This window comes from Adiantum capillus-veneris, chromosome 1 (assembly GCF_014529385.1).
Source record: "Adiantum capillus-veneris isolate H3 chromosome 1, ASM1452938v2, whole genome shotgun sequence".
Taxonomy (NCBI): Eukaryota; Viridiplantae; Streptophyta; class Polypodiopsida; order Polypodiales; family Pteridaceae; genus Adiantum; species Adiantum capillus-veneris.
Genome location: NC_140931.1, coordinates 29,608,722 through 29,635,944, shown reverse-complemented (window position 1 = coordinate 29,635,944; position 27,223 = coordinate 29,608,722). Strand labels below are relative to the sequence as shown.

The 27,223-nt window shown below is 44.7% G+C and overlaps 1 protein-coding gene across 2 annotated transcripts; it reads right to left on the bottom strand.

Annotated features, from left to right (window-relative positions):
* Positions 1–656: 656 nt before the first annotated feature.
* On the bottom strand, positions 657–27,000 carry LOC147464482 (Prefoldin chaperone subunit family protein). 2 transcript variants are annotated; one of them, XR_015188479.1, is made up of 5 exons: positions 26,827–27,000; positions 2,820–2,873; positions 1,829–1,898; positions 1,625–1,715; positions 657–1,276 (listed from the first exon to the last, which is right to left on the bottom strand). XR_015188479.1 is itself a non-coding variant. In XM_086515224.1 (4 exons), the coding sequence occupies exons 1-4, from the start codon at positions 26,881–26,883 to the stop codon at positions 1,681–1,683; spliced, it is 216 nt and encodes a 71-aa protein (XP_086371350.1). In that variant the 5' UTR covers positions 26,884–26,997; the 3' UTR covers positions 1,471–1,680. The 2 variants fall into 2 exon arrangements, 1 of the variants encoding a protein (XP_086371350.1); XM_086515224.1 differs by lacking the exon at positions 657–1,276 and having other exon boundaries at positions 1,471–1,715; positions 26,827–26,997.
* Positions 27,001–27,223: the final 223 nt, after the last annotated feature.

Genomic DNA, 27,223 nt, shown 5'->3' with positions numbered 1-27,223 from the left:
CAGAAAATTACGTACATCAAGAGGAGTTTCCTAAGCTAATGTTCCTCTTTAAAATCCAAGAAGATTGTCTAATGATCAAGATAGCTAAAAGTTACCAGAAACCTAATAGATGTTCGAAACTTAAGAATTTGACATTTAAATGGGCTTAAGTGCAAGGTGCCATGGGATTAAATGACACCAAGGCTTTGTAGGGATCATTAGCTAAAGTTAATCTGCTTGATCAAGGGTGATCTCCATCGTGCAATCTTTGTCATGAATTGTGTGTGAAATATGTGTGAACATGTATGCACTTTGTGAGCTATTTGTGAATTGTGTGTGCACCTTAGACCTTTGATCTTCTCTAACATGAGGTATCCTTTAGTGCAATGGGGAGAGTGTCTAAGCACTTACAGAACAATAGGTGTTATTAATAAGCTAAGAAATCAAAATGTTTTAGGGTGCCACATACAAAATATCTATGATCACAACACCATCTTCTCAAATACTAGCTTAAATTAAAGACAATTATACATTATTCAATTTCATTGTTGCTATCTCAAAATGAGAAAAACCATTATTTAGTGGGAATCCATTATTTAACCAAAGGCACAAGCAAACCTAGCATATACAAGTTAGAAAATCAAAAGCGGCCGCTATTAACAAAATGCAAGCATTCGGAAGATAGATAACATATTCTTTTGAGTATGAATGTCAAGATATGGAGTTCAACTTTCAAGCACTATTTTGAACTAAATATTATGCTCATCTTGTCAATTACACACAGTAGAGTGGCAATGGTAGCACAAGCTTCCAAGCGGGCTAAAGGAAACAGGCTTGTTGCAACCTCTGCACCCCAAAAGGTGGAAACCCCTGGTGAAGAGATTAGACTCAAGGATGCAACAAGGGTATTCATAAATTTGGGCTTGTACACCTATTTCAACGCGGGCAAATGTGAAGTAGATTGCAATAACGTGTATCAACCATAAATTTGAAGGACTAGGATGACTGACAAGTCAAAACCACAACTTGTGGTGCAAAAGCATTGAAGCATTGAGCTGTTTATTTACCAACTAGAAAAGACAAAGCTCTTATTTTGCCTGACTTGTGTCATGAATGAAAACTTATACCAATTTCCTCCTGGAAAACACCATTGCCAAGATCTTCCCTTCTAGGCTCCAAAAAGGAGAAAGAGGCAACGTTCTCGTTCTTAGTAACCAAACGATTTTATGTACGTTTCGCTCCATCGTCATTGATACTCCATAATGTATTCTCATCCAAAGTTTGGGCGACAGATGTTCTGCATTCAAAGGTTGCTGCTGTTCAATTTAAGTTTCTTGTATTGAAGCCTTTAGAAAGCACATCAATGTGACCAAAAGAAAAAATGTTTGGCAGGAACTCTTCAGATTATTGACACCCAACCCTCGTGCCATACAATGACAGTTTTTGCGCTTTGAAATGTGACCATTGACAAGACACAGGCAATAATGCTCCTTTCTCTCAACCATACAAAACAGAAACACTAGATTAAAATGACATAAGGTGTGCCTTGAGCAATGCAGGTGTACAAGTTTCACATCATAAACCTTTGGTACCCAGGTACCAGCAAATGACAACATAAACTGTTACATATTGCTTCTAGTACCACCTTCACAAAAATCCTTCCCGGTTTAGCTGCCTGCAAGAACACGCTCTTGTAGAAATTCACCTTAAGCGAGTCTTTGCCTTTTCCAGCTCCTCTGAAACAAAAGAAGTAGGTAAAAACATTAATGTGTCCACATTAAACGATCAAACAATCACTGGCAACTTCTTGTAGTGTAGAAAAAAGCAAGAACTGGACCAAGAAAATTACTCTGATGCAAACTTGTGAGTGTCTTAACGTCGCTTTGGAAAAAAAGAGCACCTCGTTTGTGATACACACTCTGCAAAAAAAAAAAAAGGGAAAAGCAATCATGGCAAAATCGTTTGAAGGAGAGATCCCGGTTTAAGGACATTAGGCTAACTGTAGGCTTAAATAGAATTATAATTTTATAATGCTATGTTTATACAATTTTCTGATTTAAAAGGCAAGGAATCGCATTGAACATTCAAATCATCACATCTGTTGCGGTCTTATTATGGACCTCTAAGGTAAGCATTCAAAGCAGAATGCACTTGAAAGTAAGACGGTGCGACACTTGGTGTCATCCTCAATGAAAGAGTCAAGATCTTCTGCATCAAAAGCCTTGGAGCTGCTCTTCCAACATTCCAAAGGAAAAGAATCGACAACAGAAGTTCTGCAGGAAAAAATTACTTTCAAAGACGTTCCCAATGATGCACTTTCAACCACCTAGACGACTCTTATAAGCACTACCAATCTATTGCAAACTCCATCTATAACCAATAGTCAGTACACTGCAAAGCCCATTGAACAATGGACACCTCCATTGCAGCACCATCAATCTGTCTCCAACTCCTGTGCTTACTAGTCATCCAATTAGTCAGTTTCTTACATAGCCCCTTGCAGAACTACTGCTGCTATTCCTAAAGAACAAGATTTGCACAATCCAAAACAACCACCAAGGTTAGAGGAGACCCTATCCATGCTCATTTATGTTGGGCTGCGGGCACGCTGCATTTCAATGTGGTGAGTACCTTAGCTTGAAATTTTACTCATCAAAAGCCGTCACGACTTCTGTCAATTGTCAAGACCAAACAACACCGCTAGCTCTCAACAAAATGGCACAGTTGTGAGCTAATCATTCTGAGATTCGGAGTTTTTCATAACATACAACCATCAGAGTTGAATTGGGAGGCCCTGACAATGGTATTTTCGACCATGCTCTGAACTGGTAGGCACTTACTCTCATAGGAGGTAAACTTTTCAACTCAGCACAAGCCACTTCCAGTTTTTGTACCTGCATTCGATTGAAACACAACACAAGTTCAAAAACTCTGGTGCATAATTATGATGCTGAAGGGTTGACATTTCTTATATGTAAACTGGAATTAAAAATCAAGTGTTTTTTTTTTTAAATCATAATTTTTTTTTTGTAACGAAATTATGCAGCCAATTATTGGAAAAATAAGCTACAGATAGTATTTTGAAAAAGAGGCCACCTCACTTGAAAAAGCAATGACCAGGAAAAAAGTTTGTTTCATAATAATGCATGCTCACAATGCCACTTAGCTGGAGCCTCACACCCCATGAGCCTCAAGGTGCAAAGTTCAACTACCACCTCAATTCCTAAGTAACGGAAAAGGATTGAGATACCATGTCGACATGCGCTATAGCTTGAATGGTCTCTACCAGCGGGAGATGACAGAGATCAGAGACCAATTCCACCGGGAGACTACAAAGCGCCTGGCTCAGCTCAAATCAGATCAGGCTCTAGCATATTCTTCAAGTAGCTACTGACATCCCCATCTTTGTTGTATACCATGTCCATTGGCACCTCACCTTTGAAAGGTCTCAATAGACTCACATGAAATGCATTGTGAATCTTCCAAGTATCTGGTAACTTCAATCTGAAGGATACATCATTTATCTTTTCCTGAATCTGGAAAGGGCCATAGATCTCATACTCAACTTTGAGAAAAGTTGCTCCTTACCCCTTCGTTTCCGTAGGCGTGCCTTCTCAAACCGTAGAAGCACCCAATCACCTTCCTTTGATTGCAAGTCACGTCGATGCTTGTCCACTGCCTTCTTATGCCTTGCTTGAGACTTCTCAAGAGTCTTGTGCACCTGGACAAAAACAGTATCCAGATCTAGATCATACTGATCTGCTTCAAAAATCTTATCCTTGGTGCTTGGAATAGGTGGAACCTTCTTAGCACCCAATGATCTCAAATGGCGCCTTCCCTGTAGACGTATGTACTGTGTTGTTGTAGGCAAACTCCACCAAAGGAAAATACTTCTCCCACTGAGCCTTCTGATCAGAGATGTATGACTTCACAAGTCCAAAACCACTTAATTTGCTTTCTCCAATTGCCCATCTGTCTGTGGGTGGAAAAAGGACGAGAATTGTAACCGTGTACCAATATTCTCCCAGATTGCCCTCCAAAACAGACTAGTAAAACGGGGATCTCTATTTGAAACTATACACTGAGGCATGCCATATAATCGAAATATCTATGAGACAAACAATTTAGCCAAATGATCGGGATTAACTGTCTACTTGACCGGAACAAAATGAGCTTGTTTACCAAACCTGTCGATGATTGTCCAAATATCATCATGCCCACTCTGAGTCTTGGGAAGATAAAAAATGAAATCCATTGCTATACTTTCCCATGGTTGGCTAGGTGCTGATAAAGGTTGCAAAAGACCTCGTGCCTTATGCCAGAAGGTCAAACTTGACCTTCTGGCATATTAAACAAACTCGTCCACATCCTTTTTGAGTCTCGCCCAGTAGAAGAACCACTCCACACCTTTCAAGGTGGTTTCTATGCACGATGGCCTGAAAAGGTTGGACAATGGCACTCTGTCAAAACCTTATTTCTCAGCGCTTGTGTAACATACAAGAAGTTTTTCCGCATCAAATAGCCTTCCATAAGCGAATACCCCGCAACCACTTCCCCACTTTGCAATCGGTCAAAGATGTCTGCAAAATCCGAATTTGCGGCATACTGATCTATTGTATCCTCAAAGTCTAGTGATGAACTGCCGAAACAGCCAAAACCAAAGTCAATCTCAAAGTGAAATTGTGACGAACACATCTGCTTGTCCGAAAGCCGTTTCGGGGAAATAGCGCAAACTCTGATAATCGGTGAATGCTGCAAAATCGGCTCCAAGTAGAAAGTGCCGCCACTGAGTAAGAGCATGGATAACTGCCAAAAGCTCCACTCTCATAAATCTATGCAACCCGTTTTGGTCTAGAAAACATTTAGCTCTCATAAGCTACAACATGTTCTTCCTCCATTAAGACCGCTCCCAGACTGTGACCACACGCATCACAATGTACCTCAAATGGCTTTTGCAAGTCTAGCAAACCCGACACTGGGGCAGTTGTCAACTTCTCCTTGAGAGTCTTGAAGGCCGCAATCTCATATGGTCCCTATGCGAAAGGAACCCCTTTCTGTGTCAAAGCATTTAGAGGAGAAGCAATCTCCACAAATTTTTTAATGAACCGTTGGTAGTAAGAGCACAAACCCAAAAAATCATGCCAATCTTTGATGGTCTCAACCTTGGCCAGATCCATTTTGACACCCTCCACAGAGACGATGTGTCCCAAAAAGTGGATCTCGGGTAAGAAAAACTCGCTCTTCTTCCCGTTCACCACGAACCGATGTTGCCCGAGTGCCTGGAAAACCTATAATCGGTGGTGTTGATGTTTTTCCTCGTTCTTGGAGAATACGATGATGTCGTCAAAAAGGTGCCCCGAAATTACCTATAGTCTCGAAAAATCCTATCCATCATCCTGTTGAACGTTGCAAGAGCATTCATGAGACCAAAAGGCATCACCAAATACTCGTACAATAAAAAAGACGCCCTCAATGTTGTCTTATAGTCATCCCCAAGAGCAATTCGGATCTGATGATAACCACTCTTCAAGTCAATTCTGCTGAAATAAGTAGAACCCTGAAGTCTGTCTAGTATATCATTGATCCTGGGAATGGAAACCTGTTCTTGATGGTGATTTTATTGAGAGCCTTGTAGTCAATGCACATTCTTCAATATCCAACGCTGAATGAGACCCTTCTCTAGAAGCTCTTTCACTAGGTTCATAATTTTCCTCTTTCTTCTCCAAAATCCTCTAATAACCTTGCATCAGGTTCCCTTAGTTCGTCGGAACCCTCAGATGTGCTACGATCCGATTCTTGTACTGCTCTGGAATCTTGAGATGATCTGTCATCTCGTTCCCCTGATTCATTCTCTTTATTGGAAGACTCTTGCCTTGAAGAGGTCAATACTATCCTATCCATAGGATAAGTCAATGAGCCAGCATACATCCCAAATCCTTGCTTAGCATGCGCCATAAGTCTCTAAATAGAGTAAGACTTCTCTTGTAGACAATACTCTTGAATCTTTTTTGGCAAACCACAACAAAACCGCTCATTCCGGTCCCTCAAAGTTTCTTAATCATTCTCAAACGATGCCAATTTGTGCTGAGATCTCTTTCATATTCGTTTAATATTCAACTTGACGTGAAAATTCTCTTGAATTTTACTCACGTCGTAGGTGCTTCTCTGCATAACGACAAAGTAGACCGCCATGTCTGTGCAATTCCTTTCAAGTAAGATGTCGCCCTTTGCACCTTAGAGAGTTCCGTGAGAAAAAATGTAAGGTGCAGCAGAACTGAATGTTGAACTTTGCTCAAGATGAGTGCTCCGAACTGTGCTCAAGGGTTCCTTTTACTTACGGAAGGGAGAGCCTTCCGTTCCTTTAATGAGATAGTGCAAATGATCACAAACAAAGTGGAAAAACACCGTGAAAGAAGGTGTTGAGACTAAGAGATAGAGAGAGAAGAATACGACACCAAAATGTTGCCAAACCCTCCTCCAAGGGCCCCCCTCTCGATGGCGAGAGAAGTCTATGCTATTGATTGCACAAATCTGATACAAAGGTGCTGATGCAAGTTCTTGATGCTATGATGCAATGAGGATCTAAGTCGGAGACGACGGCAGCGACGATGACGCTAATGATTGCTGGCTGGAAACGCTGATTTGATGGCTGCAAACGCTGCTTTATCTACTGCTGTAAACGCTGATTTGTCTACTGCTGTAAACGCTGATTTGTCCTCCTGGAAACGCTGATTTGACATGCTGAAAAACGCTGGTACAGTAGGCTGAAATCACTGGTTCTGTCATGGGACGTGGCAATTGTTAACTATGTCACGAGGACGTGGCAACTGCTAACTTTAGTTGTTGGTTTCTTTCCAATGGGTTTTGTTTTATTTTTGAGACCCTCTTCTTGAAGTAGCAAACGGTCGGACATTGTATGGCCAATGTGAACGGTAGTTTCACCCGCAGATGGGTAGTGGTCGGCACTGGAATTCGTATGGTAAGAGGATGTCTAGGCTCAGAGCAAGATCATACAGGTCCCCCCGTCGCACTTAGCAAGTTGGTGGGTTCTAGGAAGTGAACTCAATAAAGGCCTAAAGTCAAGGTGTGACTACCAACAGAAAGTATCCGACAGTTGGGCCACATTGCACTTTTGGACGCGGTCCCAATGAGGATAGATGGTCAGATGACCACAGGGAGCCCAACGGAATCATTTCCTAAAATTTAGGGAACTGCTATTTTGGGCCGTGAAATGTGTTCGTGTCATTACCTCCAGTATGACTAGGGGAACAATTTACAACTCTGCCGCGAAGTCAACTGGGCGACCAGTTGGGAGATTTTTAAGCGGCGAACCCGAAACGGGAAAATGCTAGTAAATGCGCCAAGTGGCACACTTTGGTGCACTTTCCTCGTGCAAGAAGAGTTGGCGCTGAATTTGATGCTGGGAGAGGCCTCATTTACTCTCTGTCACCACGGGTGCCAGGAGTGATGCCCTGCATGCTACGCACTGCTCTCTCTCTCCCCTACGAGCAGTATGTTATGCCCCACTAGTGGGCTTTTCATTTGACCAATGTACAGTTATGTGGGTTCATACGCGATTGCCGAGGCAAGAGCCTCTTGCACAGGTACTGGATTAGCTAGCGGCTAATCTCCAGCAGGTACAGGTGAATTTGGAGAGGTTTCACGTTAGAAATCTCGTCCGATTCAAAGGGCAAGTAGCCCTACAGGTGCGGGAGCTCGAGGTCTTGCTACAGATGCGACCAGCACGCAAAACGGAGCCCAAAACAGGGAATTACAGCCTGCTGTGTATTTTTGCAGGTTTAGGGTTTTGGCCCTAAACGGACCCTAATACCCCCAGGAGGTCGGGGATGCGAGGGGACCGCTGTATAGGTGAACTGGCGCATTTTTGGGGCAGAAAACAGAGAATTCAGCGTGCTGCAGATTCTCGCCAGGTTTTGCAAAGTATCCCTATGCATCGGGAAAGTCACCTATTGCGTGGGGATACTGACTATGAAGTGTCCTAGCACAGTTATGTTGCCGAAATCGGGCCAGAACAGGTGTTTCTTAGCCTAGATTGAGCGGGGCAGCTTGTAAGAGATCACAAGTTTTATTCCCTCTGTTAAAGAATAAAGAAATACCGAAAGGGGCGCCAATTTTGGGGCCTACAGGTTGTCGGCGTCTGCTCGAGCATTCTAGCTCTCGAGCCGTGTGTGTACTTAGGTGTTAATCCTCGTTACACGTTACCTTTGCAAAGTACTCTGTGTCTATTTAAAGTAAAGAATTTCGGGTGAAAGCCAAAGCCTACCGCACTACGGGCCGGTTTCATGGTTCCGTTGTCGGGACATCAACCACTTTTTCCTTAAAGAGTGAGCTTGGATTGTTTTGGGTAAAGACACAGAGTGCAGGAACGCGGAATTACACTATGGCCGACAAGGGGAAGAGCATTGTGGAAGAGGGTTCCTCTTCAAAGGATAGGCAAGAGATCCCTATGGTTTTCGAGATTGGCAAGAGCTCACGGCCAGGTCGATCTGCCTCCTGTCAACGTGAATGTCCCTCCAGTAGTACAGGGCTTTATGACTGGGCAGCTTGAGGATGATGCGTTCAAGACTCAGTTAGTTGCCGCGGTGAATGTCTTTTCGCAGCTGGTGCAGAATCCAAGGTTTATGGAGTTCTTGCAAGCACCACCAGTGCAACAACAAAATAGGCAACCTACGCCGCGTACGGAGCTTGTTGATGCTCAAGCCCAGGTACTTCATGCGGCTCATGAGGAAAGGGAACACTCGCATGTTGCGGAGTCAAGGGCTCCAAAACAGGTTCCTCCTGTGCTTGAACAGGTGGCTAGAACGCCTATTCCACAGGTTATGCCAATTCAGCCGGCCACCTTTCAGAGACAGCATGCTGTCTTGAATGGACAGGGAACTGGATACCAAGCTATGCACTCAGTTTTTTCACCACCCACGGTACATCCTAGGTATTTCGGGGGTGGATCAGTGTTCCAAAGTATGGCTGGTTATGTGCCTAGAAGTCAACCGTACATGCCAGGAATAGTGTTCGGGGGTATGCAAGGCATCATGCCAAACCCCATGTATGGTAGTATCGGCATGCAGCAAGGTTTTCACTGCAACCAGGCCAGTTTGGGGTTCCACAAGGTCATTTTGGCATGGCTGGTTTTTCTGGACAGCAGCTAGATATCGCACCTCTGACGCAAAATGTAAATGGCCAAGTTGTGCCGATCATGCCTACTACAGTGCCCATGTTGTAGACCATCCCTTATGACAACTTGGGGGCACTAGAGAAGCCGAAGGCTTACAAAGAAGGTGGTGCAGCTGTAAAGTTCAGTACCTTCAGTGGTTTCGAGGATAAGACAAAGGCCCTCACCTTCCTCCAGCAGTTTGATACAGCTTATGCAGGAGGGAATTTTACAGAGGCCTCGAAGGTCAGGAAAGCTGCCACTTTCTTAAAGGACCATGTGCTTACATGGTGGACGACATTGTTAATGCAAGGACAGGCACCCGCCACTTGGGTTTACTTCAAGCAAATGTTTGCATCTGCTTGGCTGTCAAATGAATTTCAAGCCAACGTCATGACAGATTGGCACCAACTTACTTCAGCTTCGTGCAAGAGCTTGCTGGAGTACAATAGGAGGTTTTGTAAAGCGTTACTCTCAGGCTCTTGATGCGTCACAAGGGTCAGAAAAGGTCACCAAAGACAAGGATTCAGCCGGGGCTTCTGAAGTGCAGGCAAAGAAACAGAAAAGGAAGCCTTTTGTGCGCAAGTTGCTCAAGGAAAAGAAGGTCCTAATGGCTGAGAACAAATGCCTTATATGCGAGCAGCCTAGTCACTTTTCTATCAATTGTCCACAAAGGAAAAGACCAGCTAACTTAGAGGATAAAGAAGACCAGAAAGGCAAGAAGCCTAAACCCACGACAAGTTTAGTGACAGACGTGGTGGGTGACAGGCCCAACAAAGATGCCAGTGAGTTATGCAGGGCATGGGGTAAAGTTAGGGATCAGACGGCACTCATCTTCTTTGATCCAGGTGCCAAAGCCAACTTTATCTCACCAAAGTTAGCTATGAAGCTGGGCATTAGAGCTGAAGAGATGGGGTACACAGCAGAGGCAAGTTGGCATGTCCTGGTGTTAGGTGCAGCGGAATGATTGTTTGCGCTTTGCTCAAGATGAGTGCTCCGAACTGTGCTCAAGGTTCCTTTTAGTTCTTATGGAAGGGAGAGCCTTCCGTTCTTAATGGAAAGTGCTATGATCACAAACAAAGTGAATGGACACTGTGCGTGCAAGTGTATGAGACTGAGAGATAGAGAGAGAAGAGAGATACGACACCAGAGACGTTGTAAAACCCTCCTCCGAAGGCCCCACTCTCGTCGGCGAGAGTGGTCTACTTTTGATTGCACAAATTGGTACAATGCGCATGCAATGGACTGATGCAACTTGGACTATGCCGATGACGACGACGGAGATGACGACAACGACGACGACGACGACTTGATGGCTGAAATCTGTGGTCTTCTATCTGTTGATTTCCGGGGCTGTTTCGGTGGCTGAAAATGACTATTTTGGCTGCGTTTTCATGGGCTGAAATTGGGGGAACTTCTGCAACCAATTGGGACTGTTTCTATTGCTGTACTATAGGCTGAAAACGCTGTTGTTCTACTGCGGTAAATGCTGAAAATGAAATCGTTGATGCCTTCCTATTGCTAGCCAAAAACGCTAGGCTGATCTGGGCCTGAAATCCAAAAACGCTAATGCTTGCTGATGCTAGCAAAAATGCTAGTGTTGATCTGGCGATGTGAGGAATCTGCAATGGCTATGGCTGTTGATGATCATGCAAGACTGGGGAAAAACGCCAGGAAAGGGGAGTTGGCCTAGCGCTAGAAAAACGCTAGGGGCTGATGTGTGTTGGCGAGGATTGGGAGATCAAACGCCAAGAGTTCTTGCGGGTTCTGCTGAGAAGGTGCCTGTTGAGCCTGTGCTCTTGCTGCCTCTTCTGCCATTGAGTGCTAACTTGGGTTTGCTTATATATTAACTTAGCAAAATTGCCCTACCTACTTTTGTTGGGAAGTCACTTAAAATAATAAGTGAAAAATACCAAAAATAGGAAAAATAGGCTAAATGCACTGGAAAATTCCCCTGACTGAATCTGATGGATTCTGAAGGGAATACTGATGATCATGTTGTGTGCAACCAGAGGATATGCATCTACACTAAGTGACTGGGCATGCACGGTCTACGAATAGACTCACAAAAGTGCCAGATCACTGCTAAATCTAGACTGACTGGACTGACTGAACCCATGTCATGCTGTAGCTTGTCCACGGACACATAGGGTTGGATGTCACGTGACATCCCCTCCTTTTCAAAGTGAGGTACTGGTACCGAACTGTATGGCGTCGAAGGAGATCGCCAATAGCATCCGGAATCCTAGAAGGGACTCTTCGCCAGCCCACTCTGATGTGTGGGTCGTGCGGTACTTGAACTTCATAAAGGTCTGCAATGCTTGCTTCTTTGGGCCGCGCCGAAAGCGACACAAGGTCTTTTGTGGCTCCTTCGTTGCGTCAACTTCGTCTAGAGTCCTGCTTCTTTCTTCTTCAAGAATCTCCATGGCTGAAAATTCCTGAAACCATTTCCAACACAAAACCATGAACATACCCATTCCATGTAAAGTGAGTTAAAAAAATCTTGTCTTTTCTAAAGACTGTGTATGCAATGTAGATGAACATAAAGACGAAGTGACAACCCGTTCATCAAACACATGCAAACAATGAAATCGAATCTTTCTCTTATGATCTAGAGCAATCAGCTTTGGCAATACACAATGGAAATGCCCACTCTTGGCGCTCATACTTTCATGTGCTCGTTCGGAAACTGTGTCATGCCAAGGAAGAGACATGGAATGTGACTTCCTTACATACGTACTTTTCAGCTTTTCATGAAAAATCCGCATACATTCGTGCTCATCCATGAGAGAAACGTGCTCAACATACAATATGTCATGCCTAGGAAAAGGGATCACATAACGATGCTGAGAGGGTTCGTTAGACCTAGGCTCGAGAGCCAAGATCGGTTCTTCTTGAATGATCGAATCGTCCTGTGGGGGTTCATTGGACCTCGACTCGAAAGCCAAGATCGGTTCTTCGTGATTGATCGAATCTGCAACGAGGTTAGCTTGGCTAGAAAAAGCATCCACTAACACATCATCCTGGTGAACAATCACATCATCTTCATGCAACTCATTATGCTTGTGAGAAATCACATCTTGATCATGCAAATCATCATGCTTGTCATTGTCATCCAAATCATCATGCTCATCATTATCATTCAAATCATCATGCTTCTCACAATCATGCAAATCCTGTGTGTCATGCTGTGGAGAAAAAGAGACTGAGAGAGTCTCCTTATCTCGAATCCTTTCAATCTTGTCCTGCAGATTAGCAATGAGAGATGGAAAATGAGCAATATCCACTCCCTGAATGACAGTAGGAGAATCACTTTTGGCATTGAGAGTTAAAGTGTTAGCCTCAAAATCAATGAGAGCGTTAGTATCACGAAACCATCGAATGCCCAAAATCATATCACATCCTGAGAGAGGAGAAACAACAAATCTTTTAGTGAAGGCAGTCTGTTGAATTGCAAACAACACATCAAGGCACTCCTCCGTGATGAGATCGTCCATACCGGGACGAAAGCCAGAGACCTCGATAGGAGAGCTCGGACTAACTTCGAGGAGGGCTCTTGTAACAAACTTGGACACTCCAAGTCAAGAATCAACCGCGACAGCACCAAATAACCACTTCAAAACAATTCACAGATCACAATAGATTTGCACTGGCCCGGCGGAGTTCCGTGCCTAGAGATATTGGCCCCAAAGACTGGCGCCCCTTTCGGTATTTCTTTTTGTATTAATCAATCATCAAAGTACAAGAGAGCGGTTAGGGTTTCACTCTCAGACTCTGCGTCCAGATGCTCTGAGAAGTGAGGCCCTCACCACTAATTTAAAGGTTACAAGGGATGCCCAAAAGCAAAGCCCCAAAAGCTTTTAAAATCAAAAGCATCAGTTCTCTCTCTCTCTTAGAGAGTCTTTTCTCTTTTTTTTTTTTAAAAAGCAAAAGCAAAATTCGCGTCGCTCATCATTTTCCAGAAAAAAAAAAAAAAAAATTATTTGTTTTTTTTAATAATCCGCCTCCGCGATTTCCGGAAATTAGGGTTTTTGGCAAAAATTAGGGTTTGCAGGAATGTTAGGGTTTCTAGCAGAAATTAGGGTTTTTGATGTCCGCCACGTCATCACTTTGTGACATACCCCCCTCTTGAAAGCATTGTAATCGACCGCGATTACACCTGCAAAACCGACAAAAGCCATAAACCGTCTTAGCAGACACTGACTGTTAGTACCTACGTACTAGGAACGCACATCTAGCACATGTACAAAATCGACAGTCACATCACACGACATCACAGGACATGACATGACATTCAACATTCATTCGGATCTTAGACCATGATTTATCGACAATGTAGCTAGCAATCACATCTAGGTCCAATCGGGACCTCATCGATGTCCGATTGACTAACCCCTATTGCAACCATGTCTATTCGAGATCAAGTAGACCAAAATGCTGCAGTCATTTCGTCTATCAGTTCCTGCGCTCACAAGAAGTCAAGAACAAATCACTATCATAATCAGGAATTCCATTTCATAAAGTCATCCAGCAGAATATTGTCAGCTCTCAGTATCCCTGAAGCTCAAAGAGACATCAGTGACTTTAGTATCAAAATCAAGGCATCTGTTGACAAGGGAGCAGAGTAACTCCCCTCTTGTGCATCCCACTGCACCAGATCTTCGGCCAAGCTGAGTTCTGGGTTCCGTTTGGAGTAGACTATGCTAAACCAAAACATCGAGGTAAAGTTTCACAATCCGAGGAGTATCTGCTAGGTCCTCCTCCTCCATCCACTTCGCATCAAATGCAGAAAAGTTCTTGAACTTAACCAAGAACCGCCTTCGGACTTTACCTTTCTTCGTATCATTATGTGCCAAAATCTGTTCAAGAACAAGGATCTCCTCGTTTTCTTCCACTTCGGGTTGCTCATCAGGCTCCCCATCATCAGGCACATCACCCTTAACAGGGTTCAAGAGACTCACATGCAATGCATTATGAATCCTCCAAGTATCTTGCAGTTTCAATCGGAAGGAGACATCATTTATCTTGTCAGTAATCTGGAAAGGTCCGTAGTATCACATACTAAGCTTTGGAAAAAGCCTCTCCTTTCCCTTTTTCTTTCTTAGGTGTGCCTTCTCAAAAGTAAGAGCACCCAATCATCCTCCTTCAGTTTCTAGTTGCGACGATGGCGATCCGCTGCCTTTTTCTGTCGTTCTTGAGACTCCTGCAAAGTCTCGCGAACCTTGGCAAAAGCCGTATCCAAATCTTGCGAATATTCATCCGCTTCAAATTTCTAATCTTTCGTGCTCAGGAAGGATGGAACCTTCGCAACAGTTCCAACAATCTCACATGGCGTCTTCCCGTCGAAGAGTGTATCGTGTTATTGTAGGCAAATTCCACCAAAGGTAAGTTCTTTTCCCATTGAGTCTTCTGATGCGAGATACAAGACTTCAATAAATCTAAAATCATTGAATTGGCAATCTCAGATTGCCCGTCAGTCTGCAAGTGGAACGATGACGAGAACTGCAACCGCGTGCCAATGTTCTCCCAAATTGCCTTCCAAAACAAACTCATAAATTTGGGGTCTCTGTCGGAGACGATCGTCTCAGGCGTGCCATGTAATCGGAAAATCATCGTGATCATTCTGTATTCTCGGGAGATCAAAAAAAATGAAATCCATTTCAATATTTTCCGAGGGGCGGGTGGGTATGGGTGAAGGCTGTAACAATCCCTGTGCCTTATGCCTGTCAAACTTGACCTTCTGGCATACCAAGCAACTGCGCACAAACTCTTCCACATCCTTCTTCATTCTCCGCCAAAAGAAATCTCTCTCTACCCCTTTCATGGTGGTAGCAATGCCGCGGTGACCCGTAAAAGGTGGACAGTGGCAATCAGTCATAAGCTTTTCCCTCAACGGCTGTGTAACGCACAACATAGTCTTTTTCATCAAGTAGCCTTCCTGAAGGGAGTATCCAGCTATTGTCTCCCCATCCCGTATCTGTGTGAAAATATCTGCAAAATCTATATCTGTGGCACACTGATCGACCATATCCTCGAAGCTCCTATGATGTATCGCGGAAATAGCCAGAACCAACGGTTTTCGAGACAAAGCATCTGCCACCACATTCTTTTGTCCCTGCACATGGACAATCTGGAAGTGGAACTGTGACAAGATGTTCACCCACCGCATCTGCTTTTCCGAAAGCTGCTTCTGTGACAAGAAGTAGCGCAAACTCTGATGGTCTGTAAAGACAGTAAATCCGCTCCGAGTAGGTAATGCCGCCACTGAGTAAGAGCGTGGATAACCACCAAAAGCTCTTTCCCATAGATCTGTGCTGTCATCTCCGGCCTAGAGAACAAACGGCTCTCGTAAGCTATGACATGGCCTTCTTGCATCAAGACCGCACCCAGACTACGACCACAAGCATAACAATATACTTCAAATGACTTCTGCAAGTCCGGCAAAGTCAAATCTGGTCCCGTAGTCAATTTCTCTTTCAATGTCCGAAAGGTAGTCACCTCTGTGGGTCCCCACGGAAAAGGTACTCCTTTCTGTGTCAAGGTATGCAAAGGGGAAGCAACCTCTGCAAACTTTCGTATGAACCGCCTGTAGTACGAACACAGTCCCAAGAAGCTTCTAACTTCATGGACATTCCTCAAATCGGGCCAATCACGGATAGTCTCTATCTTGGCCGGGTCCATTCGCACTCCTGCTACTGACACAATGTGTCCCAAAAAGTGTATCTCTAGTAGGAAAAATTCACTTTTCTTAGCATTAATCACTAACATGTGATCTCGTAATTGCCTGAAAGACTTGAAGCAGATGATCTCTGTGTTCTGCCTCATTCTTGGAGAAAACAATGATGTCGTCAAAGAAAGTGCCAACAAATAGTCTGTACTCTCGAAAAATCCTGTCCATCATCCGGTTAAATGTCGCAGGAGCATTGGTTAAGCCAAAAGGCATCACCAAAAACTCAAATAACCCAAAAGTCATCCGAAAAGCTGTCTTGTAGACATCTCCTGGTGCTATCCTGATCTGATGATATCCACTCTTCAAGTCAATCCTGCTAAAGCACGAGGATCCCTGTAACCTGTCGAGTATATCATCGATCCTAGGAATCGGAAATCTGTTCTTGATGGTGATTTCGTTGAGAGTGCTATAATCGATACACATTCTCCAAGATCCGTCTTTCTTCAAAACCAACAACATTGGAGAGCAATACGGTGAAGTACTAGGCTGGACAAGACCCTTTTCCAAGAGGTCTTTCACTGAGTTCATAATCTTTTCATTCTGTACTCGGCTCACACGATAAGGTGGCCGATTCGGTGGCGTGCTTCCAGATATCAGATCAATGGTATGATCTTCAGGCCCTCTCAAAAGCAATCGGCATGAGCGTGGAGAAAAAAATCTTGGCGTTCTTTTCTTCAGGTCAAAACATATTCAACTTTTATCCATCGTTCAGTTCTCCCAAAAGAATGAGTAAGAAAACTGAAGTTCATCAAGTACAATCTCTAAGCCCTTCATTTATCAAAGTCGCTTTCTCGGCCCGGTAGTCAACCACGGCGTAGTTCTTGTGGTACCAAGGGATCCCGAGTAGAACGTCACTCACGTGCCCTGAACACCCCTGTCATTGCAAACGAAGTTTGCCAATGCTCGGTGTAATGGCAACATCCCATCCGGGTGCCAGTCGAACTACCTCCGCCTGTGGCGTCAGTCTGTCGGGCGTAGTTCCAAATCGAGCCGCCAATTCCAAGTGAAAAGAAGTTGGCCTTGGCTCCTTCAAAAGAGCTTCCTGATCCTTCGCTTTGCCCCGAAAGCGGCAAAGTTTGTACTTTCATTCATTAGATTCGGTGCAGGTCCCACGCCATGTGGTACCAGTTCTGCTTTTCTATCTGCCTTTTCTGCCACATTCCTCAGCTGCTCTCGAACTCTCACACCTGTCGTCGTCTTTATCATTCTGTTCTTTCTGTGCCTTATCAGGGCACTTTGCGGAAATATGTCCATGTTCCCCGCATCCAAAGCACTTCCCCTCTCTGATGAAGCGAGCTGTCTCCTCAGGAGTAAGCTTGGGTCGTGCATCCTTTTTTTTTCTCTGGGTTGCTCTTTTTTCATTCTACTTTCATTCCCAGAAGTCTGTTCGGCTCGTTGTGTCATGGCCTCATCTGTGGGGTAGGTCAGACTGCCAGAGTGAATGGCAAAGCCCCGCTTCGCATGACTCATCAACTCCTGAATAGAAGCTGACTTCTGTTCCAAGCAGTGATCTCGGATCTCTGTAGGTAGACCCAAGGTAAACTGCTCAATCTGTTCTCTGAACGAGATCTTCTTGAATGAAGAGGCGGGTAGAAAAGAGCTCCAGAATCTTTCACAATAAGAATTCACTGTATCGCTCTTGGTCATCCGGAGATGGTTCCAAGCAGCTCGTATATCTCGCTCAAACTCTTGAGTCAACCAAGAAGAAATAAAAAGCCTCTTGAATTTCAGCCATGTAACTGGCACAGTCTTTGCTTAATAGAAGCGTGGACCACCAAGTACGAGCATTCCCCTCAGAGTAAGAGGCAGCTCTCCGAATCTTGGAGTGCTCTGAATAGCGTCCTCCCGCGAAAGCGATGTCAAACTGCTGTATAAAAGACAAAGCCTTCGAAGCATCTGAGTATCCTGAAAAGTATCAAACTTGATCGAGTGGCCACCTTCCTTAAACTCTCGGACTTTCTTGCTATTATCTTCGAGAAAGTCATACTGGTTGGCTTTGTAAAAATTCTTCTTGTTCGCATAAAACTTTCCGTCATCGGAATCTGAGCTGTCTGTAGACGAGTCCTCAGTAGAACTGTCAGTCTCTGGGCGAGATGTAGCCTTCTTTGCCTTTTTCTTGCCTGTTCCGAAGCTTTGTGTCTTGCTTCGCTTTTTGCTTTTTTTCTGTCTTCTTCGCTCTAATCCGAGGAGCTAGAAGAACTGTCAGAAGAAGAAGAAGAAGAACTGGGTACTCCTTCAAATCGAACACGCTTCTTCCGTTTCTTTGCTTTGTCGAATGTCGACTGACGACCCAAATATCCCGGGAAGTCAGTACCTTTGTTCTGCTTTTTGCCGTGCTTTTTGCCTTTCTTTTGCACGTCGAAAAGCTTAGCAATCCGTGTATCAACCACGTTCTCCAGTTCCTTCTCCGTATATTTCTTGGAGGCAGAAGGTTTCTTGAGAGCGGGTTTCGGGAGTGGTGTTGTGGTTCTCTGCCACTCCATCTGTACCTCTTTCAAAGAGGTCTGGTTCATATATTTTACCATCTTCGGGTCCTTGGCAAAATTGAGCATCATCTTTGTTGCATCGCCAATCAATTGACGACGCTCCATCTCTGTTTGCTCCGCCTGAGTAGGCCGAGGCGGGCCATACTCTCTGTCTGAATCTTCGTTGTGATCCCAGCCCACATCTCCAGATGCAGAGGGAGTCGACTGATCATTGCCTGAAGCCATAGGTGCCGCGGAAAAAAATTCGGGGATCGGATTTCCCGTAGAAGAGAAATCGGCCGTGCTCTGATACCACTGTAACAAACTTGGACACTCCAAGTCAAGAATCAACCGCGACAGCACCAAATAACCACTTCAAAACAATTCACAGATCACAATAGATTTGCACTGGCCCGGCGGAGTTCCGTGCCTAGAGATATTGGCCCCAAAGACTGGCGCCCCTTTCGGTATTTCTTTTTGTATTAATCAATCATCAAAGTACAAGAGAGCGGTTAGGGTTTCACTCTCAGACTCTGCGTCCAGATGCTCTGAGAAGTGAGGCCCTCACCACTAATTTAAAGGTTACAAGGGATGCCCAAAAGCAAAGCCCCAAAAGCTTTTAAAATCAAAAGCATCAGTTCTCTCTCTCTTAGAGAGTCTTTTCTCTTTTTTTTTTTTAAAAAGCAAAAGCAAAATTCGCGTCGCTCATCATTTTCCAGAAAAAAAAAAAAAAAAATTTAATAATCCGCCTCCGCGATTTCCGGAAATTAGGGTTTTTGGCAAAAATTAGGGTTTGCAGGAATGTTAGGGTTTCTGGCAGAAATTAGGGTTTCTGCCGTCCGCCACATCATCACTTTGTGACAGCTCTCTCAACAAGAGAGAAACTGATCACATCATGCATACTACCTGGGTCAAACAATATGACAAAACGGTGCCCCGACGTACGACCATAACATTTAATGAGAGAATCATCAATGGGAGGATCCTGAGAAACTTGGGGCACGCTCATGTTATCATTCATTGCATTGACAGATGTAGTGGGTGCTGTGGGTTCTTTAGATTCATTCGATTCAAGCTTCGAACATGTTCTTTTTATGTGACCCTTAATGTGACAATGAAAACAACAACCTTCTTTGTAATAAGTGCTTTGTTCTTCCGACGTGATGTATCCTCCTACAATGCCTTGTGCTACCTTTTCATCTGGAGTAAGCTTAGGTTTAGCAATTGTGTTAGCCTTACCCTTAGATTCATTGGAAGAATTCTTTGATGAGAGACTGTTGGAAGATTGGTTAGAAGAGTTATCATTCTTACCATTCTTACCGTTCTGCGGGTTCCGAGAAGTTTACGAGGTACTTGTGGAAGTCTTGTTCTCCTTAGGCTTTCCCTTGTTGTGCTTCATCTCCTATGCGAGAGCAATCGCTACCGCCCTGTTGAGATCGACTGGATCGAGTACCTCGACATCGTACTTGATATACTCGTCCAATCCAAAGAGAAAAGCCTCTTTGCGCTCATCATCCGATTTTCGTAATTGACCTAGCTGCAAAACACGATTAGAAAAAGACATAACCGGCATACCATTTTGCTAGAGAGAGCGCCAATCGTCTTTCAATCGTGCGAGGTACTGAGGTGGCATAAACCGCGCCTTGAGCTTGTCTTGGAAATCAGCCCAATCGAAGGAAAGGGACGTGAATCCGTCGGGGGCTGCCTCTAGGTGCACGGCTAGCTGTGCCTCTTGCCATGCGTGGTACCAATTGATGGCATCACCGGCAAGGTACATAGCTGCCGTCAAAATTTTGCTATTTCCTGTCTTCTTAGTTGTCGCAAAATAAGCATTAAATTGATGCAACCAAGAATGAATAACCGTAGCATCCATCTTACCGTCATACTTACTGAAAGTCAACTTCTCTGTGACTGGATGGTTGGAATCCGCGTCGTGGCTTGCACCACTTGAGGAACTCCCACAATCTTTGGGTGGTTCGGTCTTCGAGGCTAGGACTTGGGAAATAAATTCTTGAGTGCGTAGCTCCCTTTGAGCTTCACGCTCGGCCTCCAAGGCCGCGCTTCGTGTTGCCGCTGCCTCCTTTCTTAGTTCTTTTCTTTCTTTCCTTGCGTCGCGTTCGCGTTCTAAAGCAAGGCGTTTGTCTTCTTGTTGTGCGTCTTGTCTGGCGTTTCTTTCGTCACGCTCGCGGTCCTTGGCTTCCTGTTCTGCGGCAATTCTTGCAATTCTGTCGTCGCGCTCACGGTCCCTAGCTTCTTGTTGTTCTGCTTTGCTTGCGAGTTGTGCCAATGCAACTCGATTCGTTTCTTGTTGTTGTGCCATCATGTCTAACATCGACTTGACCATCATCTCCATAGGAGTGAGTACAACTCGTGGCGTAGATGGCGAAGGGGGAGGGTCGAAAAAGTCTTCTGGTGGGGAAAAATCTTCGCCACCTCTCTCATGCTCATCACCTGTATGCGAAGTATCCATTCCGCTTCGGGTGACGACCATGCACTACGATCTTTGGTTCTTAAGTTCACGAGGAACTTGGGTTCTTGAGAGTCTTGGTTCTTGGGTTCTTGAGGGTCTTGAGGTCCTTGAGGTTCTTGAGGTGTTCTTTCGCTTGCAAATCGTGTTTGAGAAGGATTTTCTCTTCACCCAAGTTGTACTCTTTTCCGCGGGCGCACCCCTTTGCGGCCTTGCGCTCATACCAAGGTTACTTTTTCCCACCTCACGTCGATTGGCCGGCCGCTAAGTGCATGGTCCGCTCTCAATGAGTGAAAATAGACACAAGGAGAGGCTGGACAAGCCCTTCTTTCTTGGGATTCCTGTCACTCTTCAACAAAACACGATTAGGATTCGACACGCGCAAGTGAACTTGGGTTCGTGCGACCTCAACAAGCAAAAAAAATTCTTGTGGTTCTTTCCTTGAGTGATACAGACACTGCCAAAGCTCTGATACCAATGTTAGGTGCAGCGGAATGATTGTTTGCGCTTTGCTCAAGATGAGTGCTCCGAACTGTGCTCAAGGTTCCTTTTAGTTCTTATGGAAGGGAGAGCCTTCCGTTCTTAATGGAAAGTGCTATGATCACAAACAAAGTGAATGGACACTGTGCGTGCAAGTGTATGAGACTGAGAAATAGAGAGAGAAGAGAGATACGACACCAGAGACGTTGTAAAACCCTCCTCCGAAGGCCCCACTCTCGTCGGCGAGAGTGGTCTACTTTTGATTGCACAAATTGGTACAATGCGTATGCAATGGACTGATGCAACTTGGACTATGCCGATGACGACAACGGAGATGACGACGACGACTTGATGGCTGAAATCTGTGGTCTTCTATCTGCTGATTTCCTGGGCTGTTTCGGTGGCTGAAAATGACTGTTTTGGCTGCGTTTTCACGGGCTGAAATTGGAGGAACTTCTGCAACCAATTGGGACTGTTTCTACTACTGTACTATAGGCTGAAAACGCTGTTGTTCTACTGCGGTAAAGGCTGAAAATGAAATCGTTGATGCCTTCCTGCTGCTAGCCAAAAACGCTAGGCTGATCTGGGCCTGAAATCCAAAAACGCTAATGCTTGCTGATGCTAGCAAAAATGCTAGTACTGATCTGGCGATGTGAGGAATCTGCAATGGCTATGGCTATTGATGATGTTGACGATCATGCAAGACTGGGGAAAAACGCCAGGAAAGGGGAGTTGGCCTAGCGCTAGAAAAACGCTAGGGGCTGATGTGTGTTGGCGAGGATTGGGAGATCAAACGCCAAGAGTTCTTGCGGGTTCTGCTGAGAAGGTCCCTATTGAGCCTGTGCTCCTGCTGTCTCTTCTACCATTGAGTGCTAACTTTGGTTTGCTTATATATTAACTTAGCAAAATTGCCCTATCTACTTTTGTTGGGAAGTCACTTAAAATAATAAGTGAAAATTACCAAAAATAGGGAAAATAGGCTAAATGCACTGGAAAATTCCCCTGACTGAATCTGATGGATTCTGAAGGGAATACTGATGATCATGCTGTGTGCAACCAGAGGATATGCATCTACACTAAGTGACTGGGCATGCACGGTCTACGAATAGACTCACAAAAGTGCCAAATCACTGCTAAATCTAGACTAATTGGACTGATTGAACCCTTGTCATGCTGTAGCTTGTCCACGGACACATAGGGTTGGATGTGTCACGTGACACCTGGCCACTCAGAGTGTGTTACTCCCATCATTGGAAAGCTGCGTCTGCATATTCAATCATATGTGGACACAGAAGAGTTCTACATCATGCCGCTGGAAGGTTGTGACGCTTTGTTGGGGATCCCGTGGATGTTCCGAGTGCATGGAGTCTTGGATGCCTACAACAAAAAGATCACTGTACGGCATAGGGGCAAAACTCACATCTTGGATGTAAAGCTTAAAGGAGAGTCAGTCCCTATTGCATCTGCTTCTGCTATCACTTCTGTAATAAAGAATCATCTTTCTATGTACTTGATTTTTGCACGTGATGTCTCAGATAGTGATCAGTCAAATTTATCTATGTTAGATAAAGAAAGGTCAGCATTTTTGCAAAAGTTTAGTGACTGTTTTTCTGATTCATTACCGTCGCAATTGCCGCTAGAGAGACCTGAGGACCATCGGATAGATTTGGTGCCAGGGTGTAGCCCACCAAATAGACCTCCCTACAGGGGTAGTGCGGCGCAGCAGAAAGAGATTATGGGCCAAGTTGAGGAGTTATTAGAGAAGGGGCTGATTCAGCCTAGTTCTTCACCCTTTTGCTCCCCAGTGCTCCTAGTGCAAAAGAAGGATGGCTCATGGCGCATATGTATTGATTACCGTGCGTTGAATAAGAATACCATCAAGAATAGGTTTCCTATTCCTCGGATTGATGATATTCTCGATCGTTTAGAGGGTGCTACAATTTTTAGCAGGATAGACCTTAAGAGTGGGTACCATCAGATTCGTATAAGGCCAGAGGATGTGCACAAGACTGCGTTTAGAACGACATTTGGTCTTTATGAGTTTCTAGTGATGCCGTTTGGGCTAACAAATGCTCTTGCCATGTTCAACAGAACGATGGACCGGATTTTCCGCTCGCATCAACAATTTGTTGGAACGTTCTTCGATGACATGATAGTGTATTCGAAGAATGAAGAGGAGCATATGCGTCACTTGACCATTGTGTTCGGAGAGCTGCGCAGTCACAGGTTACTGTTCAATCCTAAGAAAAGTGAATTCTTCCTCGAAGAGATCCACTTTCTGGGCCACATAGTCTCAAAGGATGGTGTTAGAATGGATCCCGCAAAGGTCGAAGCTATCAAGACATGGCCAAACTTGAAGACTGTGCACGATGTCAGAAGCTTCTTGGGATTGTGTTCCTACTATAGAAGGTTTATCACAAATTTTGCAGAAATAGCATCGCCTCTTCACGCTTTGCAAAAGAAAGAGGTCACTTTCAGATGGACCCAAAAAGAGGTTTCAGCTTTTAGTCTCTTAAAGGAAAAGTTGACTTCAGATCCAGTTATTGTTTTGCCAGATCTCAAGAAGTCATTTGTGGTCCAGTGTGACGCGTGTGGCAGTAGCATCGGAGCAGTGCTAATGCAAGATGGACGCGTAGTAGCTTATGAAAGCCGAATTTTGCAAGGGCCAGAGAGGACTATGCAAGTCTATGAGAAAGAGCTCTTGGCCGTGATTCATGCGCTTTCTAGCTGGAAGCACTACCTCTTAGGTGCTGATTTTGTTGTCCAAACAGATCATTAGACCTTGCGATACTTCTTGACACAGTCAAAGTTATCCGAAAAGCATATGCGATGGGCAAACATTCTTTCCATGTTCCACTTCCAGATTATGCATGTGGAAGGCAAGAAGAATGTTGTGGCTGATGCGTTATCAAGAAAGCCACAAATTTCAGCTCTGTCAATTCCTTATCATCATGAGTTAGATGACATGAAGGAATAGTATACTGCTGATGAAGATTTTGCAAGGATCTTTGAACAATTACAAGAGGGGCGAATCAATGGCCTCATGCCATCTCGAGCGAATCTCATTCATCGAGTAATTCTTCAGGTGTTTCACATATTTCGGCACTCTGGCAAACTTCCATGTTGAAAATTTGCCCAATTCTTCATTCTTTTCTTCAATTCCCATGCCGAATTTCAACTTTTCTTCGCCTTTCCACCGAGAGGTGTTATCTCTGTCAAATTCTTCCGTGAGAAATGTGTACTCTTGGATTCTTTACGGCTTAGGTCTCTTAAGACAGAGCGATGAAGATAGGAGCCCGTCCGATGCGTGATGGACAAAGGATGGGAGTTGCTAATAAATCCGGGGTCGGGACACGAAGATTATTTAACAAACAAAGCTCTTGACTGCTCTATCAGATTCTCCTCGAGAATCAATGTCTGCTCTTGAAGGGATCGGATCCTCCATAGAAGATCAAGGTACAACTCCCGAGGGTCCTCTGCTCTCAGACTCCGCGTCCGGATGCTCTACAGAGTGAGAGGCCAAGGGCTCTTTTAAACGTACAAGGGATGCCCAAAAGCAGAGCCCCAAAAGCAATCAGTTCAAAAAGCATTAAATCTCAAAAGCTCTGGTCCCAAAAAGCTAGCATTGGAGTCTGCAAAAGCTCCCAACGAAAATCTGTACAACCTGCCGCGTCAGCACAGCAACGTAGAATGCGGAAAATCCATACAACCCTGCCACGTCATCGTCTGCACGGACTACCACGCCAACATATCAACGCATTTTACGGAAGTCCTCAGAGTTCAAGCTTTTGGTCTTTTCGGGGTTTTGAGCCCCACGACCGGTGCTTCATAAGTTCTTTCAGATGGTTGGCTCAATTTCTCTTCCCCTCAGCCATTTCTCTTCCAGTTGGGCATGCCACTCATCACTTTGTGACATGATCTGGTCGTGCCTCGGATTGCTATGCCTGGCCGTCCTTGTCACCATCCCCTGCTACTTCTATCTCCTCAGCTTCAAAGTCCTCTTCAATCTCTTCCACATACTCGTACTTCTATTCTTAGTTGTGATGACTAAGAGGTGCTACGTCCATGGCTGGTGGTGAAAAAATTAGACTGAGCTCGTCATAGAAGAAGAATCGATCGGAGCTCTAATACCACTGGAAACATGAGTCACCTCCCAAGGCAATTAAACATAACAACACCACCATGAACAGACTGAAAACAATGAGCTTGAACTGAAGTAGAGCACAAGAGATGAGACACAATGGAGTGGAGTTCCCCACTCATATATACTAGCCCCTAAACTAGGCGCCCCTTGCGATATTTTTCTTTATGAGGCCAGTTGTGTTGTTTACGACTACCAGTTTGTGCAATGTGTCCACCAGCCAATTGGCTAGGTGCTTATATCTTTTGTTCATAACTAGTCCCAAAAGTTCTTAAAAGGCAATGCGTTCCATAATCAGCTACCCAAAAGCTCACCACACATAAAAAGTGCCACGTCTGCAGATTCGTACACAGAGCCACTTCAACAGCCACACCATCAGTGGAACATCTAGTCAAGACACACGGGAGTGAGGTCATTGTTACCCGGAACAGGAAATCGGAACGAGGAACGGGGGACAGCAATGGGCATCAAATGCCATTCCCTGTTACGGATACTCACTCCTGAAACACGGAACGGGGATTCAGAATGGGAAGTTGGAATGGAAACGGGGAACGGAGACCTGAAAATGGTCACCCTGTAACTATGAGTGAGGTTTCCCACTTTGACAGATTGGCCGCTTTTGGAGAAATTGTAAATAACAAATTTGCTTCTTAGGGCCAAGTGTCTATAAGTGAGAGGCCAAGGTTCCTCTAGCACTCAGATTATATGACTAGGCAATTGTAACTGCAACAGTTCATCAACATAAAAAAAAATATTACTTGTTGAGGACTTCTTACTATATGTCATTATAAATAATTGGCGCCCAAAAAACACCCCTACTTACAGTTCAGTCACTTCAGTGTTACCATGTCGGCACCGTATGATGCCACATCATGAGTCTGTACGGCTGTAGAGATGTCCGAGATTCATGCCGCAATTCCTGGGCTGTTGCAGCTAGTTTCGGGCTCATGGGTGCAGCTTGAAGTTGGCTCTATTCTGCTCCAGTCAGGTACGGTCTTCACATGTCCCTTACATGCCTTCTATTTGCTTGGTCTTTCTAGCGATTGGATGGTTGACAAATCTGCTAACACCTAGTGCCCACCCACTTCGTCTTTACATTCTACGATAGCAAAAAATGATGCCATGTATGCTTTTTACTACCGGGGTGAATGCCACAGAACACGTATCAAGCTGTCATCAAGGAACTGGAAACGCCTTTTCTGTTTGTACTGTCATGAAATACAACATGAAGCATGTAGCTGCACACCAGAGCTGTTAACATTCAGACAGCCACAGCTGTTGGATTTGATTCAATGGCTTAAGATAAACTGCTTCTATGTTATCAACTTATGTGCTATTACGAAGCCTATCTGAACACAGGAATGCACTGCATAGCCATGGGTTCGGATCTCCTACCTCTTGTCTCACGGCAGCTTGATTATCCGAGTCATCATGATGAGAATTGCCTTCCATTTCGAGGACCCTGTGCACAAATTCAAGAGGCAATTTGCAAATAAGTAGTAGCGAACAAAGGCGAGAGAGGAGTATTTGAATCAGACACTTTGCGTTAAGCCTCGTCTATATATGGCACGGACATGAGGCTCGGAGGGGATCTAATGCCCAAAATTGAAGAGGGGGGGGGGGGGAGGGGGGGAGCCGGCTTTAATCTCAGCCGTTGGATCATTCAATGAACTAGGGGTGGGTGGACTAAAGGTACTAGGGGCGGGTAAACTAGGGTGTGACCTTTAGTTCATTAGGGGCGGGTAAACTAAGGTGTGATCATGTGCCGTGCCAACATGGGCAATGACATGCG

What these genes read in the sequence shown, in the direction of transcription:
- LOC147464482 (XM_086515224.1), bottom strand. Translation starts at nt 26,883, where the DNA reads ATGGAAGGCAATTCTCATCATGATGACTCGGATAATCAAGCTGCCGTG. An exon ending in AAGCTGCCGTGAGACAAGAG is followed by an intron (nt 2,874 to 26,826) that starts GTAGGAGATCCG and finishes AATCGAATGCAG; the next exon opens with GTACAAAAACTGGAAGTGGC. An exon ending in AAAGTTTACCTCCTATGAGA is followed by an intron (nt 1,899 to 2,819) that starts GTAAGTGCCTAC and finishes TTTTTTTTGCAG; the next exon opens with AGTGTGTATCACAAACGAGG.